The sequence below is a fragment of the Camelina sativa genome, chromosome 1 (genome assembly GCF_030686135.1).
Source record: "Camelina sativa cultivar CO46 ecotype springtype chromosome 1, ASM3068613v1".
Taxonomy (NCBI): domain Eukaryota; kingdom Viridiplantae; phylum Streptophyta; class Magnoliopsida; order Brassicales; family Brassicaceae; genus Camelina; species Camelina sativa.
In genome coordinates this window covers 11,601,516-11,615,777 of record NC_141880.1, presented here as the reverse complement: position 1 = coordinate 11,615,777, position 14,262 = coordinate 11,601,516, and the positions used below count along the sequence as shown (strand labels likewise).

General features: G+C 35.1%; 2 protein-coding genes and 1 long non-coding RNA gene across 9 annotated transcripts; all 3 read right to left on the bottom strand.

Moving 5' to 3' along the window:
* Window positions 1-27: 27 nt before the first annotated feature.
* On the bottom strand, window positions 28-6,460 carry LOC104788922 (DNA topoisomerase 2). The gene is made up of 19 exons (XM_010514692.3): window positions 5,586-6,460; window positions 5,151-5,443; window positions 4,997-5,063; window positions 4,637-4,907; window positions 4,339-4,535; window positions 4,054-4,263; window positions 3,836-3,949; window positions 3,623-3,736; window positions 3,371-3,535; window positions 2,945-3,286; window positions 2,739-2,872; window positions 2,313-2,661; window positions 2,049-2,235; window positions 1,916-1,965; window positions 1,387-1,824; window positions 1,123-1,306; window positions 960-1,033; window positions 790-871; window positions 28-678 (listed from the first exon to the last, which is right to left on the bottom strand). The coding sequence occupies exons 1-19, from the start codon at window positions 6,150-6,152 to the stop codon at window positions 218-220; spliced, it is 4,299 nt and encodes a 1,432-aa protein (XP_010512994.2). The 5' UTR covers window positions 6,153-6,460; the 3' UTR covers window positions 28-217.
* A 1,415-nt stretch (window positions 6,461-7,875) lies between these two features.
* LOC104707249 (peptidyl-prolyl cis-trans isomerase CYP19-1-like) lies at window positions 7,876-8,665 on the bottom strand. 4 transcript variants are annotated; one of them, XM_087509003.1, is made up of 2 exons: window positions 8,582-8,665; window positions 7,876-8,527 (listed from the first exon to the last, which is right to left on the bottom strand). In XM_087509003.1, the coding sequence occupies exon 2, from the start codon at window positions 8,374-8,376 to the stop codon at window positions 7,876-7,878; it is 501 nt and encodes a 166-aa protein (XP_087365129.1). In that variant the 5' UTR covers window positions 8,377-8,527; window positions 8,582-8,665. The 4 variants fall into 4 exon arrangements, with proteins under 4 accessions (XP_087365129.1, XP_087365139.1, XP_087365140.1 ...); XM_087509013.1 differs by having other exon boundaries at window positions 7,876-8,434; window positions 8,476-8,638; XM_087509014.1 differs by having other exon boundaries at window positions 7,876-8,397; window positions 8,501-8,638.
* Window positions 8,666-10,458: 1,793 nt separating this feature from the next.
* On the bottom strand, window positions 10,459-11,862 carry LOC104788912 (uncharacterized). Of its 4 annotated transcripts, none has more exons than XR_015561161.1 (5): window positions 11,641-11,862; window positions 11,377-11,436; window positions 11,020-11,136; window positions 10,769-10,891; window positions 10,459-10,653 (listed from the first exon to the last, which is right to left on the bottom strand). It is a non-coding gene; the product is annotated as an uncharacterized LOC104788912 (long non-coding RNA). The 4 variants fall into 4 exon arrangements; XR_015561162.1 differs by having other exon boundaries at window positions 10,459-10,688; window positions 10,769-10,832; window positions 11,641-11,860; XR_002032772.2 differs by having other exon boundaries at window positions 10,769-10,832; window positions 11,641-11,860.
* Window positions 11,863-14,262: the final 2,400 nt, after the last annotated feature.

The following is a 14,262-nucleotide window of genomic DNA, read 5'->3' as shown; positions in this document are numbered from 1 at the left end:
AAAAGATCCATATGCAACTGTATCTACTTTAACCAACCAAAAGAGAATGATTTGATAAGACCAAACTCTTAAACAATCTAGAGTTTTGTGGCAAACGTTAGAGAGATACATGTCTTTCATGTTTCATTAGAATAATACCAAATCTAAAAGAAGACGAGAGCGAGAAACCGAGAAACTTTGAATCATATCAAGAACCGAGTTAGTTCTCTCACTCTAATCACTCATCATCTTCATCGTCTTCAATGTCATCAAACTCAGAATCATTCGCAGATTCACTCTCTGAATCACTCAACACATACGTCATTCTCCTCCTACTAGCTCTCTGAGGCCTCGATTTCACAGCAACATCTTCAGATTTCTCCGACGATGAGTTTCCAGCCACATTCTCGCTGCTCTCCTCTTCCTTGTTAGCCAACCTGCTCATCACTGAACTACTCTTCTTGTTAAACGGAGACGATCTCATCTTCCTCACTTTCTTCTCCGGAGACACACCAATCGCCGCAACCTCTGTTGAAGCAACCGCCTGCTTCCCTCTTTTCCTCGGAGCTGCTGGTGGTTTTGCGGCTTTACTTGCCGCCGGTTTTCTTCCTCCTTTCTTTGCTGGTGCAGCTACCTCAACTACCACGTCATCATCATCATCATCGTCCACGTCAATTGCTTTCGATGTTTCAGTTGCTTCTGTTGATAAAACCACAAGAAAGACAAGACTTAACTTTAGGACCCAAATTACATACAATAATGGGTTGTGTTAGATCAATGCTTCTTTGTCAAAACTGTTTATCAGCTTACTGCTTGAATCCGCAGCTGCTGAGCCAAAATTGTATTGAGCAAGCCGTTGTGCTAGATCCAACATTTCATCCTCCTGAACCTCCTGCAAAACAAAAACCGAACAGCTCAAGTATTTTCAGATTCTACTGTCATTCAATTCAACCTATCAATTAACTATAAGCAATAATCACCTTTGCAGCTGGGGCCTTCTTTTTGGCTCCTCCTTGTCTACCTTTTGGCTTCACCACTTCTGCTACGTTGTTATCTTATACAATCAAAAAAGTTTCCAACGTATATTAGATCCAACCAAGAAAACAAAACGCAATGAAAACGCTGGAGTACGAGGAAACTAACCAGTGTCCATTGCTGAATAGGAAGCCTCTGTTGTTTCGGATTCACTGGCTTTCTTTGTGGTCTTCTTTGCTACCGGTTTCTTTGGCGCCTGTTTTTTAGCCTTTACTGCTCCAGAACTGGCCCTGATTTTTTCCAGTGCTACCTTTCTCTCTATTTGGGCTTTAGCATCGGCCTTATCAAGTTTCTGCAATATGAGGAACAAGATATATCAGTGACATATTAAATATTAAGCGTTATATAAGGGATAGCTTTGTGAATCCTTACATCTAGCTCCTTGTCAAGAGAGTCCAGGTCTCTGAGCCAGAGGGATCTCGGCGTGTGTTTTTTCAAGTCTTCAACTGTTTCAATCATTTTATCTCTGTCTGACAATAACTCCTGGACTTTCTCTAAAGTCAACGATCCTATAGCCATTGCCAATAGGTAGTCATACTCTGAGCCGGGTATATAAGTGTCTGCGGAATCTGCAGGATCCACTGAGCTTTCTTCAGATTCTTCAGCTGCATCAACTGCTCCAGCAACTGCAGCTTCAACAGGCATTAACTTCCTCGGAAATGGTGTAAACCCTCTCTGTCTCAAGTCCTCAACAATATCAGCTTTTTTTCTGTTATTCACTATGATTTCTCCACTGACAACTCCAAGAATGAACTTCACTTTGTTTTCTAGTTTCAGCAGCTCAAGTTCCAGATTCCTCAGCATAGTATCCTGTATACATCAGAAAAACAGAAAAACAGTTAAAACAATTACCATGATGACTAAAACCTCTAAAAGGACTGAATCATAGTTTTTTTCAAACCTTTCTCTTCTCATAGTATTCATGCCTGAGGTCAAAGAACTCTTCAAGGACTGCAACATAGGGATGTAACATTAGTATGTCTTCTAAAGGAGAAAAACAAAACAGAATGAAAACAAGTTGGATATCTTCTTACTTTGTTCTGAAGACGCATATTTCTTTATAACACCTTTTTTATCAAAGAGATGCATATTACTTGTAGAGATTGTCGTGGTGAGTTTGAATTTCTTAAGAAAGCCCTCTTGACGAGCCTCCAGCATGTTCTCTTCACTCAATTTAAGGTCAAAACTCACAGATGAAGTGTCACTGTATGACCTGACGTCCTGCAGAAAAAAAGAACGACTCAGAAAGCGGCATAAAAAAATACTAGTTTAGTTTCTAATTAAAGCATGCATTCTACCTGGAGAAAGGGGGCACCATTATCTGTCTTTAATGACAGCAAGAATTGTTTATAATCATCAGTCCACCTTCTGATGGGCAGCTCCGTAATGCTAATAGTTGTGTCATCAACTTCCTCATATAGACCAGTGATTGTGTAGGTACAACCACCTTCCTTGGACGCAGTTTTCTCAATAGTTCCTTTAAAACCTCTATACCAAGGATCCATAGGAACCATACTTTCACCATTGAGTCGACGCCTTATGTTAGCAACAATCTCTCTAGGGTTGTAGTTCGGTATGAACGTGCTCCACCCAGTTCCAATGCCTTCAGAGCCATTGACAAGTACAGTTGGAATTATGGGCATGTACCTAACCAGGATTAACATATTAAGTTAACTAGTCTGAAAAGAGAAAAGAACAAACAATTAAGGAGGGGAAATAATTACCAAGTTGGCTCTATCTTTTGCCCATCTTCGTTCAAGTAATCAAGTAGGACATCATCATCCTTGGGAAACAAGATCCTTGTTGCAGGAGCGAGTTCAGTGAAAATGTATCTTGCACTAGCTGCATCTTTTCCACCCTACAATTGGGTACACTATGATGAGCACAAGCATAGATTAATGAGAACAGTTGGTCTATTAGCTATCCTTACCGAAGCTCGTGTACCAAATTGGCCATTTGGTTTAAGTAAGTTGATATTGTTGCTGCCCAAATAATCCTGTGCCATGCCTATGATAGTGCTGGAAAGACTCTGCTCGCCATGATGATAAGCTGAGTTCTCCGATACATAACCAACGAATTGGGCAACCTTAATTTCTTTAACTAAGTTTTTCTTGAATGCACAGAAAAGTATCTTTCTCTGACCGGGCTTGAGCCCATCAACCATTGAGGGAATTGACCGTTGAAGATCCGCCATGGAGAACAAGATCAGTTCTTTGTTCACGAAGTCACTGTATGTAACTTTCGGTTCTCTCTGATCAAGATGAGTGCCAGGCTGAATGGAATAGAGGAAATCAGAATAGGCAGATGTAATAAGCAGAAAACAGATATTTTAAAAGATAACTCAAATCCTCCATACCACGTAGTTCGAAAGCCAATTTTTTCGGGCTTCAATCTTCTTTTTACTGAAAGCAAGTTCAATGGCTTCTCCATCTTGTTCATCCTCCCAAACAAAATCCTTTTTGTGAAGACTAAGATTACTAAAGTACTCTTTCGCCTCCACGTTATCACTTGTACCCAACCCCTGGAAAGATATATGGACAATTAGTATGCAGTGAACTTGAGCGCTTACAAAAAGTTCGTCTCTAAATAGTTATAACAGAAAGAAAACCTTGTAGTATTTGATAGTCCATCCGGTTGCATTACCCCTCAGACTTTCTTTCCAGTCTTCGTACTCAGGCATTGAGAAAAATGACAAAACTTTTTTAGTCTTCTTGTGCTTAGCCTGAGTATGATATGTTCAGGGCAGCTGTTAGCATTCTTTTATCTACTATATCAAGCGCTATAAAAAATTATGAAAGAAGGATAAAGTCTTTCTACTTACCTTCACAATGGGTGTTATAAACTCAACTATGAATGATGGAACCTTGAGTAACGACGGCCAGAAAGAGTGGATAAAATTGATTAGGAGCCCCTTTATATGGGAACCATCATGATCCTGAACAAGGTGGAGAGAGAGAGATTTCGTCAAGAAAACATATATATATATATATATAGAATACTGCACTGAGCGTAAAGATAAGAAGTAGACTGTAAACATACTTGATCAGTCATGATCATCATATGGCCATATCTCAATGAGTTAACATTCTCGTACTTCATATGTTGCTTTAGCCCAAGAATTTTTTTTAAGTTCTCAATTTCCTTATTGTTTGTAATCTGAGTGGTGCTGGCTTCCCTAACATTCAATAGCTTTCCTCGAAGCGGAAACACACCATAATAGTCTTGACCCACTTCAGATAGACCCGCCACCTGACCATAACGAGTATTAGGAGTGTTGTGATAAAAAATGAAAGGTGGCAGAAACAATAGATCAGAATTACTTACAGCTAGACTTTTGGCTGAATCACCTTCAGTCAAAATCAACGTACAGTTTTTAGAGTTCTTCCCTCCAGCTTCGTTTGCATCCTCTAACTTCTCAACTACAACCCTCCCTGTTTTGGCTCCATCACTTTTTTTTAGGTCTTTGCTCTGCTTGAAATCGGCCCATGAAAGTAGATTCTCCACTACGCCAGATTTTTCCACTAAAACAAACATTACATAACAAAAAAAGGATTCATCACTCTTCTAAAAATCAGTTAGATCACTTATCCAAAAAAATAAAGACAGGTAAAGCACACCATACCTTTCTTCAGAATATCTTTTGAAAGCTCACATTTTGATCCGAAACTGCTCTGTCGAAGAGTCAGAGTTTCTTTTGTTTGGGAATCAAAAGCAGGATTGTCAATAAGTGCATTGACAAACACCCACAGATGGTTCTTCACATTATGGCTCTTAACGTTAGCGGTTTTACTCTTTTTGTTTACAATACCCACAATATAGTTTGTGATCTGACTCGTCACATAATCAACATGAGTACCACCCTTGATCGTGGCTATGGAGTTGACGAAGCTGACCTGATAGCAGCAGAAAACGTTGTTAAGGCTTTACTCATTCTTCATACGAAACAAAGGTAATACTAATACACAGCAAAATGTATACACACCTGCTGAAACTGTCCATCACTTAAGCTAACACATATTTCCCATCTGTCATTAACTTTCTCAGTCATCCTAATCACAGAAAACACCAAAGATCAAAGATACATTCCAAGAAACACAATTGTTATAACTGAGCAACAGCAAATCAAAGGAACAAACCTTGGGAGAGGCTCAGTCCTTGCTTTGTTAGCCGCGTTTAGGTATAAATCCACATAGTCAGTGAATGAATTGACTGGTATTCGTTTGCCATTCAGCTCAACTTTGACAGACTTCCCCAAACATCCAGCAATATCAAACACTCGTTTACTCATTAAAGCAACCACATCGCTCTCCAACTCAGTCATGTTAAACTTCGTCAAATCTGGTTTGAATGTAACCTTCGTCCAGTTCTCACTCTTCTTGCACTTGGTTATAACTGGTTCTGACTTCTTCCCCATATTGTTCTCAAAGACCTAATCATCACCAGTAAAAGTTAATTTCCTAAACGAATCATAAACTCAACAAATCAATTACGCCAGAGATATGAAACACCAACCAGTAAAACTTCAGTCCCTAAACGAATCAACAACACAGAAGCAAGAAACGAATCAATACCTGCTTATACTTCTTGAGTCTCTTCCCGTCAGCAGTCTCTATGACGAACTCAGTAGAGAAGATATTAGTAAGCTTAGCACCATAACCGTTTCTTCCACCAGTGGTCTTCTTCACATTATCATCGTAGTTACTACTCGTCAACAAATGACCAAAAATCATCTCAGGCACATAGATACCTTCTTCCTGATGAATCTCCACAGGAACTCCATCTCCAGTGTTACAAACACTAATCAGATTCTGCTCAACATCGATCACAACTTGAACAGAATCCATCGACGGATCTCTCTGTTTGTTATCAGCGGCGTTCACGAGAATCTCATCAAAGATCTTATACAATCCAGGAACGTAGGTAACAGGACGATAAACCATCTCTTCATTCTCATACACCCAAAGCGATTGGGTGTGTTTCTCAATCGATCCGATGTAGGTATCAGGACGGAGAAGGATGTGTTCCAGCTGCGATTTCTTCTGGTACATTTCCTCGATCGTCTTCCCGGCGGCCGCGGCGGCTCGAGGTTTCGCGACATTTGCGTTGTTGCTGGATTCAAGCGGGAGCTTGGTAGCCATGGTAGCGAGTTTCTGAGGGAGAAACTTGAGAGTAGATCCTCAGATCTAGAAACGGAAGAGAGGCGCTTGTAGAGAAAACAGATCTAGAAATTAGGGTTTTCGCGAAAGTAGAGAGGAGAGTGTTGTGTATCGTTTTTTGTTTTTTGTTTTTTGAAATTGGGAATTTTGAGTGAGAGGTATAATGAATTGAAGAGAGATATAGAGAGAGAGAATTGCAACGGTTGGGTGTTTGACCGAATCAAAATTCGAAATTTGAATTTGGGATAGGAGCGGGAGAAGATATTTTTTCAGAATTTTGATGTTCGTGTATTGGGGGAAGAGATCTGACGGCTATAGTTAACCTAAGCCTATCTGACGGCTGGAGTTAACCTAAGCCTATCAATACCACTTTTTCATATGAGATCTTATTAGTATATGAAATCGGACGGCTGGAGTTAACCTTAAGCCTTTCAATGGCACTTGCATTATTATTATTAACTCATATGAAAAATTGAAAAAAATTGACATGTATCCATATATTAATCAAACAATTTAAATAATTACTAATGAAATAATATCAATTACTAGACATAACATCTATCAACATGTTTTTCCGTCAAATTCTTCTATTTTATTCACAAAAATAGTAGTACATGAAAAAACGCATCTCTTTATGTTTAATGTATTAGTACTTCACATATCTTAATTCTTAATACTACGGGATTTTGGATAAAATCATAAGACAGTTACTGCATCAAATTTAATGAAGTCTGTTAATAATAACTTACATAGATTCTAATTTTTTACGAGGTCCCCCTGTTAACTTTTATAAAACATTAATTTTTAAAACAAATTCACACAATTTTTTAGACATTACTTCGTATAAAATTCATGATTTTTTTATAAAATTAACCAAAATTTGAATTAAAAATAAGAATTTCCCTAAAAACAAACATTCTTGAAAAATAAAGAATATGTAAAATATTTGGCAGAAAAATGTATGTGGTAACTTATTATTGTCTAGACATAGAGATATAGTTTTGTCACACCGTTTGACTCTCTTTTATATCTAGTTTATTGTAATCTTGAAAGCTTTTATTATATCCATTTTCAGCAAAATATCTAGTTGTTAATATGAGAAGCTTTTTGTTCTTAGACTGTGATTAGTGGGTTCTGCAGCACTACAAATACTTAATGGATTTTATTGGCTAGTAAGACCGATAATTAATCCCACTACAAGTATACGACTAATAGAACTAGAAACTGAGACGAACAGCTAATTGAACTGGTGAAAACAGAAGTATGTTGGAGGCTTTTAGATAAAATGTTGTTCACAAAAAAAAAATTAAAATGACGACCATATTGTCTATGTTAACTTGTAAATTATAAAGGTTGGATATGCATGGAAAGCGAAGTAGCGGTGAAAGTGAAAAGCCAAGCGAAGGCTACAAGAGCTGGCCGGGGTCCACGAGAGAAACTCATCATTTTTGTCGCTGCCATAGCACGGGAGGGTTAAGAACATATATATATCAATGATAATTGATTAGATTAGAATGATTGCAATCTCAAGAAACTTTGTGTGATACAAAGACACAGTTTGTGAAATGAAATTCTTAAGGCATTTTCTTTGTGCTTCGACGCATATCATTAATACTATTCAAAGGGAGCCAATGTAAACTCAAACGGAAACACCAAATTAACGAAGAACAAAAACATAACAACGTTACAGGATAAAATGTTATATCTATGAGATCTGACCGCAGTCGGCGATCATCACGGGCAGGGAACGCGCGCGGATAGAATCTCCGACCTCCTTTCCAATGCTCTTGATCACATCCAATCCATCAACAACTTGGCCAAACACGACGTGCTCCGTATCAATGTAGTCAAACGTACTGTCCATGCAAATCATGAACTGAGATTCGTTGGTGTCCATACCACGGTTAGCCATGGCGAGGATACCTGGACCTGTTAGCCTATTGATGAAGTTCTCATCCTCGAAAAATCTTTCCTCATAGATTGATTCCCCTCCGGTTCCGCCACCAGCAGTGATATCTCCTCCACAGAACATTTGATCGGGGATCAGATTGTGGATGATTGATCCCTTGTAGTGGAGTGGCTTACCAAGCTTCCCCATGCCTTTCTCGTCAGTACAGAGGGCTCGGAAGTTCTCCGCCGTTCGAGGGGTCGTGTGGGCGAATAACTCCATCACGATCCGACCAAACGGTTTGCCGGCCACGGTCATATACCCATATCAAAGAATACTCTAGGGTTAGCCATTTTCAAAGATGGGTCAGGGGTTTCTACGTTGAGGGGCTCATCTCATCCTTAACTTGTTCAAGGCCACCAGCGGGAGGATGAACATTAACGTTTAATCCGCCACCACCGCCACCAGACTGAGGATGAACCTGAGCTACATTAACGTTTAATCCGCTACCCTCTCCACCAGCCAGTGGTACGTTTCCGGCAACTGGTTTAACGTTAATTGTAAACCCACCACCAGCCGGAACGTGACTTGTAAAAGTCATTTCCATCTCCGGATATATGGATCTCAGAGAAATTTTGGAGAGATGAATTGCGCTTGTGAATAAAAGAGGTGTGTATATCTAATCTATAGAGAGGTTCATCGTCGAATTTAGGTTTATATATGATTAAAAAGCTCAGATCATAGGTGCTGTTATAATCTCGGGTTACACCAGATTTTTAGATTTTTAGATTTGGAGAATATGCTTGTGATATAATGATTTTTGTGATTTGGTTTTCCAGTTTTTTTTGGGACATATATACTACACTCGATATTACAATTATTTGAAAACTACACATTTTAAGTGGGGTTATTGGTTTAAGATTTGAATAGATTTTTAAAACTTTAAATGTTATGTAGTTACTCTTGTTATTACATCAAAATTTTGTGTTATTAGTTTGTGATTTGTAAAAAACTAGATATTCACCCGCGGTACACCGCGGAAATAAAATTTATTTTAAAAAATGCAAAATGTATTTTGTTTAGTAAATTAACTATATATGTAACTAATTTTTGTATTTTCTAAATGTACAGTATTTTGCATCTATATATTATGTAGTATCCAATTTTTTTGTTTTAGGTGTATACTGTGGATTTTTTTATAAGATAGGAACAATATCATACCGTTCATTAAATATTTACATCGTCGAGAAGTGTTTTTTTTCATTGTAGAGATAGTAGTATTTTAATTATATTGTAGTTTTTCAATAATATCAGTACAATATAATTTGGCTTCCTATTTTTGTTAGTTTCATATAAAAATAATCTAACAATTTAGCATATATAGTTTATGTGTGCAATGAAAATAAAAGTATGTTGATTTTTTTTTATATGAGTTATACTAATTGTTTACTTTTATAAACTTTTAATTAATGGATTAAAAGAATGTGTATATAATATGTTATATAGAGCATCTCTCACTTCTGGTTAGTATAAAACATATTCATGATTTTTTAAAAAGTGTATAATATATAGAGTTCATTTATAGAGTTATTAATTAACCGATTCTTAAACATAACCATTAAAAAGATTTCAGACCAAGAAAATATATTGATTTAACGAATTAATTTTTATTAATTTATCACTATTTTTAAGTTTAAGTTATATACGTAATTTAAAATGTGGAGTAAATTCATAGGTAAAATATTCATCCTTTATAAAATTGCTGGGAAAATTTGTCACTTTTTATCACACAATTTATTATAAATTTCCAAATTATATATTGCCAAATGAAGATTATAATGGAGAAACCAAATTGGTTAAAAAAAAAAGGAAAAATGACAATGTTTAGACACACTAAAAAAAGTACATAAGATAAAGGTTATTTACCCAAAAAAAAAAAACTAAAACCGACACATTATCTCTTCTTTCTTTCTTCTCTATTTCTTCTTAATCTCATCGACTGGACATGTCTCTTACTGATGCTTAGTCTTCTTCTTATCCTTATCTGCCTGTGACCCGCCCAGCCCAGATAACTAAACCAAAATTTATTGCCATTCTTAACACTCTTGCTGTGATATTGGTTTAAAAAGATTGGGGTACATGTAAGTAACAACGAAAAGGAATAAGATGACAATATTTTAGTCACTAAGGCAGGCAGTCTCATACGATTGAAATGGCTAGACTCTAATGAAATAAAGATAAACAATTTCCCATAGTGTTTCTCCATGCCTAATCAATATCAGAGCTGGTGAAGCAGAGGATTTAGACGAATACACACTTGAGGTATGTTTGATACCTCTCTGACTTGTTGAAGTATGTCAAGTAACATAACATCATCTCCTTCAAGGGTTCCTCAGCATAAAGAAAAATCATGACTAAAAAATAATATCACTTTTATCTGTTGGTCCCAAAAGTGAGAAGAAAGATAAACTTACATCGCAAGCAGCTTTTCATCAGCTGGGACATTAAAGGTTAAATATAGATTTTTTTTTATAGGCTTTGACTCTTTTCGTTTCCATGATTATGTATCACATGTTATGATACTTCCATCACGTTCTACAAAAAGAAAAAAAAAATCCTAACATCTGGTCCTGCATTTCAGTATTCAAACTCATCGGATCCAATACAACAATGTTGGAAGTTTGTATATAAACTAAGAAAACCAACTGACCTTCTCTTTAGATAGATTGGCAGCAGCAGTAGAAGCATTCAGCCCTTTCTCACAATCAGGATATCTGTTTACAATCAATGTTTTGAAGAAGATCCCTCTCTCATCAAGAGAATAAACATGTTCCTTGAAAGCAAAATATATCATCACTTGATATGGAGAAAGCATGTTTAATGAGTAGTGGAAAAGTCATTGATGGGGTTAAGCCAACCAAACTGATTAATGAGTAGTGGAAATCGAAAAAGATAACTCACCTGCAACTGTTTGGCAATGTGCAAATAATCTCCTGTGGTTGGCTTGAAACTCGCAAATGAGATTATGATGACAAATTTGGTTGTGAAACTTGTCCATCCTTCAAAACTATATCGTATCTGCTGATGCACAATAAAAGAATTAGAAGAAACATTTGAGAAGCCTAACCAATATCAGAGATGCTTCATCTGATCTAATCATCATAACAAAAAAAAACATGCTCAGATAAATGATCATAAACTAATGTTTCATACAAAAATTTCAGATTCAACCTTTTCACAAATACATATTTACATCAAATCTAGAATATAAATTGATAACAAAAGGATTATTAATTTACGGATTTAAGATGAGTTTACCGGGGAGACCCAACAAAGAAATCAAGGCTAGTCTTGTGTTTGTTCCTCTATCCAAGCCAACTGTACCAAAAAAGCAGATAAGTTTAATCACATATTCTGATAAGACACTGAAGAATGTCAGAACCATATGAACCACAAAGCCGCCGTATTATCCTACCAGCCACCAGATCAAACAACGTCAGTTGAGAAACAAAGCAAACCTAGAATCATATCGATTGTTTAGAATCAAAGAAAACAAAGCAAAACCTAGCAGATCAAATTTACCTCTAGGATTGAGATTAGTTTCATCACTCGAGAGTTGATCTTATTCCAATGAAAACACGATAAAGAGATTTTTCACTGCCGCCTCTTCGGCTTGATCCGTAGAATTGAGTCGCAAACAACTTTTAGGGTTTTAATTATTTGGAAAAGGGTCCAGAAAATAATACGCGGATCCCCATTAACCGAACCGTTTGTAATTATTTCCAAAAAAAAACACAATGGCATTTTCATAAATGTTTCTGAAAATATATATATATATCATTATTTAGGTTATTGTATTCAGACTTTTATAAAGTCATTCAAAGTTTTTGGTATTCAGTTAAAACAAAAAGTCTGTTAATGAATTCAATTATTATATTATTGGTTCATAATTTTATATAATTTCCTCATACAATAAAGTCATGGAAAGTATCACAAAAATATAGAGATTGTTTGGAGTATTTTACAAAATTTTAGAAAACTAATCAACAGAACTATAGAATACTCTATAGCAATCTTTAAAAATCTGTCACTTATTAACTTTTGCTAATTTTGTTGAAGTCTTCAAAATTATTTATAAATTAGAATCCAATAACACCCCCTAAATTGAAAAATGAAAATGGACAAAATATCCTTTTATCTATTAAGCATTGTTTAATTAAATTAATTAAAACTTGTAATTAATTTATTTAATGACTAAATATTATTAGAAAATATATTTACTGTATTTAAATTAATAATTATCTAAAATTTAGGTTAATGGTTCTTTGATTCATGTGGCTTTGGATTATTAGTTGATTATTATGAATTAATATTGGACTATTGGTTTATTGGTTTAATGGTATTGGTTATGATATCCGTTGTTGTGTGTGGTTAGGTGGCTAGTGGGTATGAGACCACTAGTTCAGTTCATTATTGTTATTATTTAGTTATTATTTATTATTTATTATTATTTATTTATTATTAAAAAAATAGATCGGGTCGTTTCATGTACGAGTTGTGGTATGCTACATATACACCAAAATATTGAGAACATCCTAAAAGAGTGGCCAACTAATTTTTATGGGAAATACTAATATTATACAATTAAAATTTTACAACCTAAAATAGTTTATTATTTGTTTGAATATATGTTTTACCAGTGTTTTTGAAGTAATTCAATTTACTAATTGAGTACACATACTTTAAAAACAATAATTAAATTTTGAGAAAAATTCGAGTCTATTTATGATATTAAGACAAGATATAGTATATGTAAACTGAAACGGGTAATTTGAATAATGAAAAACAATGTTTTGAACGATTTTTTTAAAAAAACAAAAGGGACATAAATTTTAGAGAAAGGTAATAAATCAAAAAATATAAATAGATAAATTCAAATGTCAAGCTTTCACTAATTGATTTTGCGATAGGTAATTAACCACTTTGAAATGAGCCTTAGTTAAGGCATTCTATTAGCTTATCTTTTGATTATCTTGTATAACACTTGCTGTATTTTGTTTAACTTAACCATTTGTTTAAATTTTGATACGAGAATTTTGAACCAAAAAAATAGCAAATTTTATCGCCATTTCTTCTGGTCCTACCTTTTAGCTTTATGTTCTCAAGTTTCTTATAATTGTCTATCTCAAAAAGCCACAAAACGTGTCACTTAAAAAAGACATGTAATCCAAATCGGTTACAGACACATTTATTGATCATCCTTTAGAAGGGTTGCAGAGCTTCTACCATCTTCCTATACTCTGTTAACAACAAAAATAGAGACATTAGCAAAAATATTTTTGTATAGTGAAGAAAAACGATATGCAAAATCTGAATGGCAAACATTCTGCAGGAGAATATCTTTGCTAAATAATATAAGGAGGTCCAACGGGAAAAATAGGAAACTCTGGGATATTTGGTTGTTGCTCTTGCTCCTCGACAGCTGCGACACCTACTAGCTGGGGGTTCACCACCCTGTGATGTATGAGAAATTTGTTCACACCCGTGATGTGTTAACGTCTTGCTTTAACGACGACCCCTTGTTCATGCGGATGAACACCTACCGAGGTATGTATTTAAAAAATTTAGTATAGATTTCAAAATTCTAAGTAAGTGAGGTATGTATTCAAATTAATACATTTTTTGTGGTTATGTGGCATGCCCATTATTATTCTAACATTTTTTTTTGTTCAACTATCCTTTTGGTCAATCACTTCTATTTACAAATACCACTTATTATTCTTATTTTATTAAGACCAATTGCAAACACACATAAAATATTTTTAATGTTAATATGTAAAAGTTAGTATCAATTGGTTCAAACTTTATTTTCTACCAAATTTAATAATCTCTAACACTAGTTTTCTTCTATCTTCTTCAATCTCTACCAAATTTTCTTCTTTAACCATATACGTATAACTTTTTGATGTTTGTTTATATTTTTTTATTAATTTTTTATAAACAAAATGAAGTTTCATTTATTTTTTCATACAAAAAAAAAACAAAATTTGGGCATTGATTTCTGATTTTCTTTAAGCATCAAATACATCATGTCAACACTGATTATAGTCATAGAATACAGACCGGTACATTTGTTGATAATCCATCACCGAGTAGGAAATTGATGGTAAAACTACCAGCCACCAATGGTAGAATGAGTCTGCC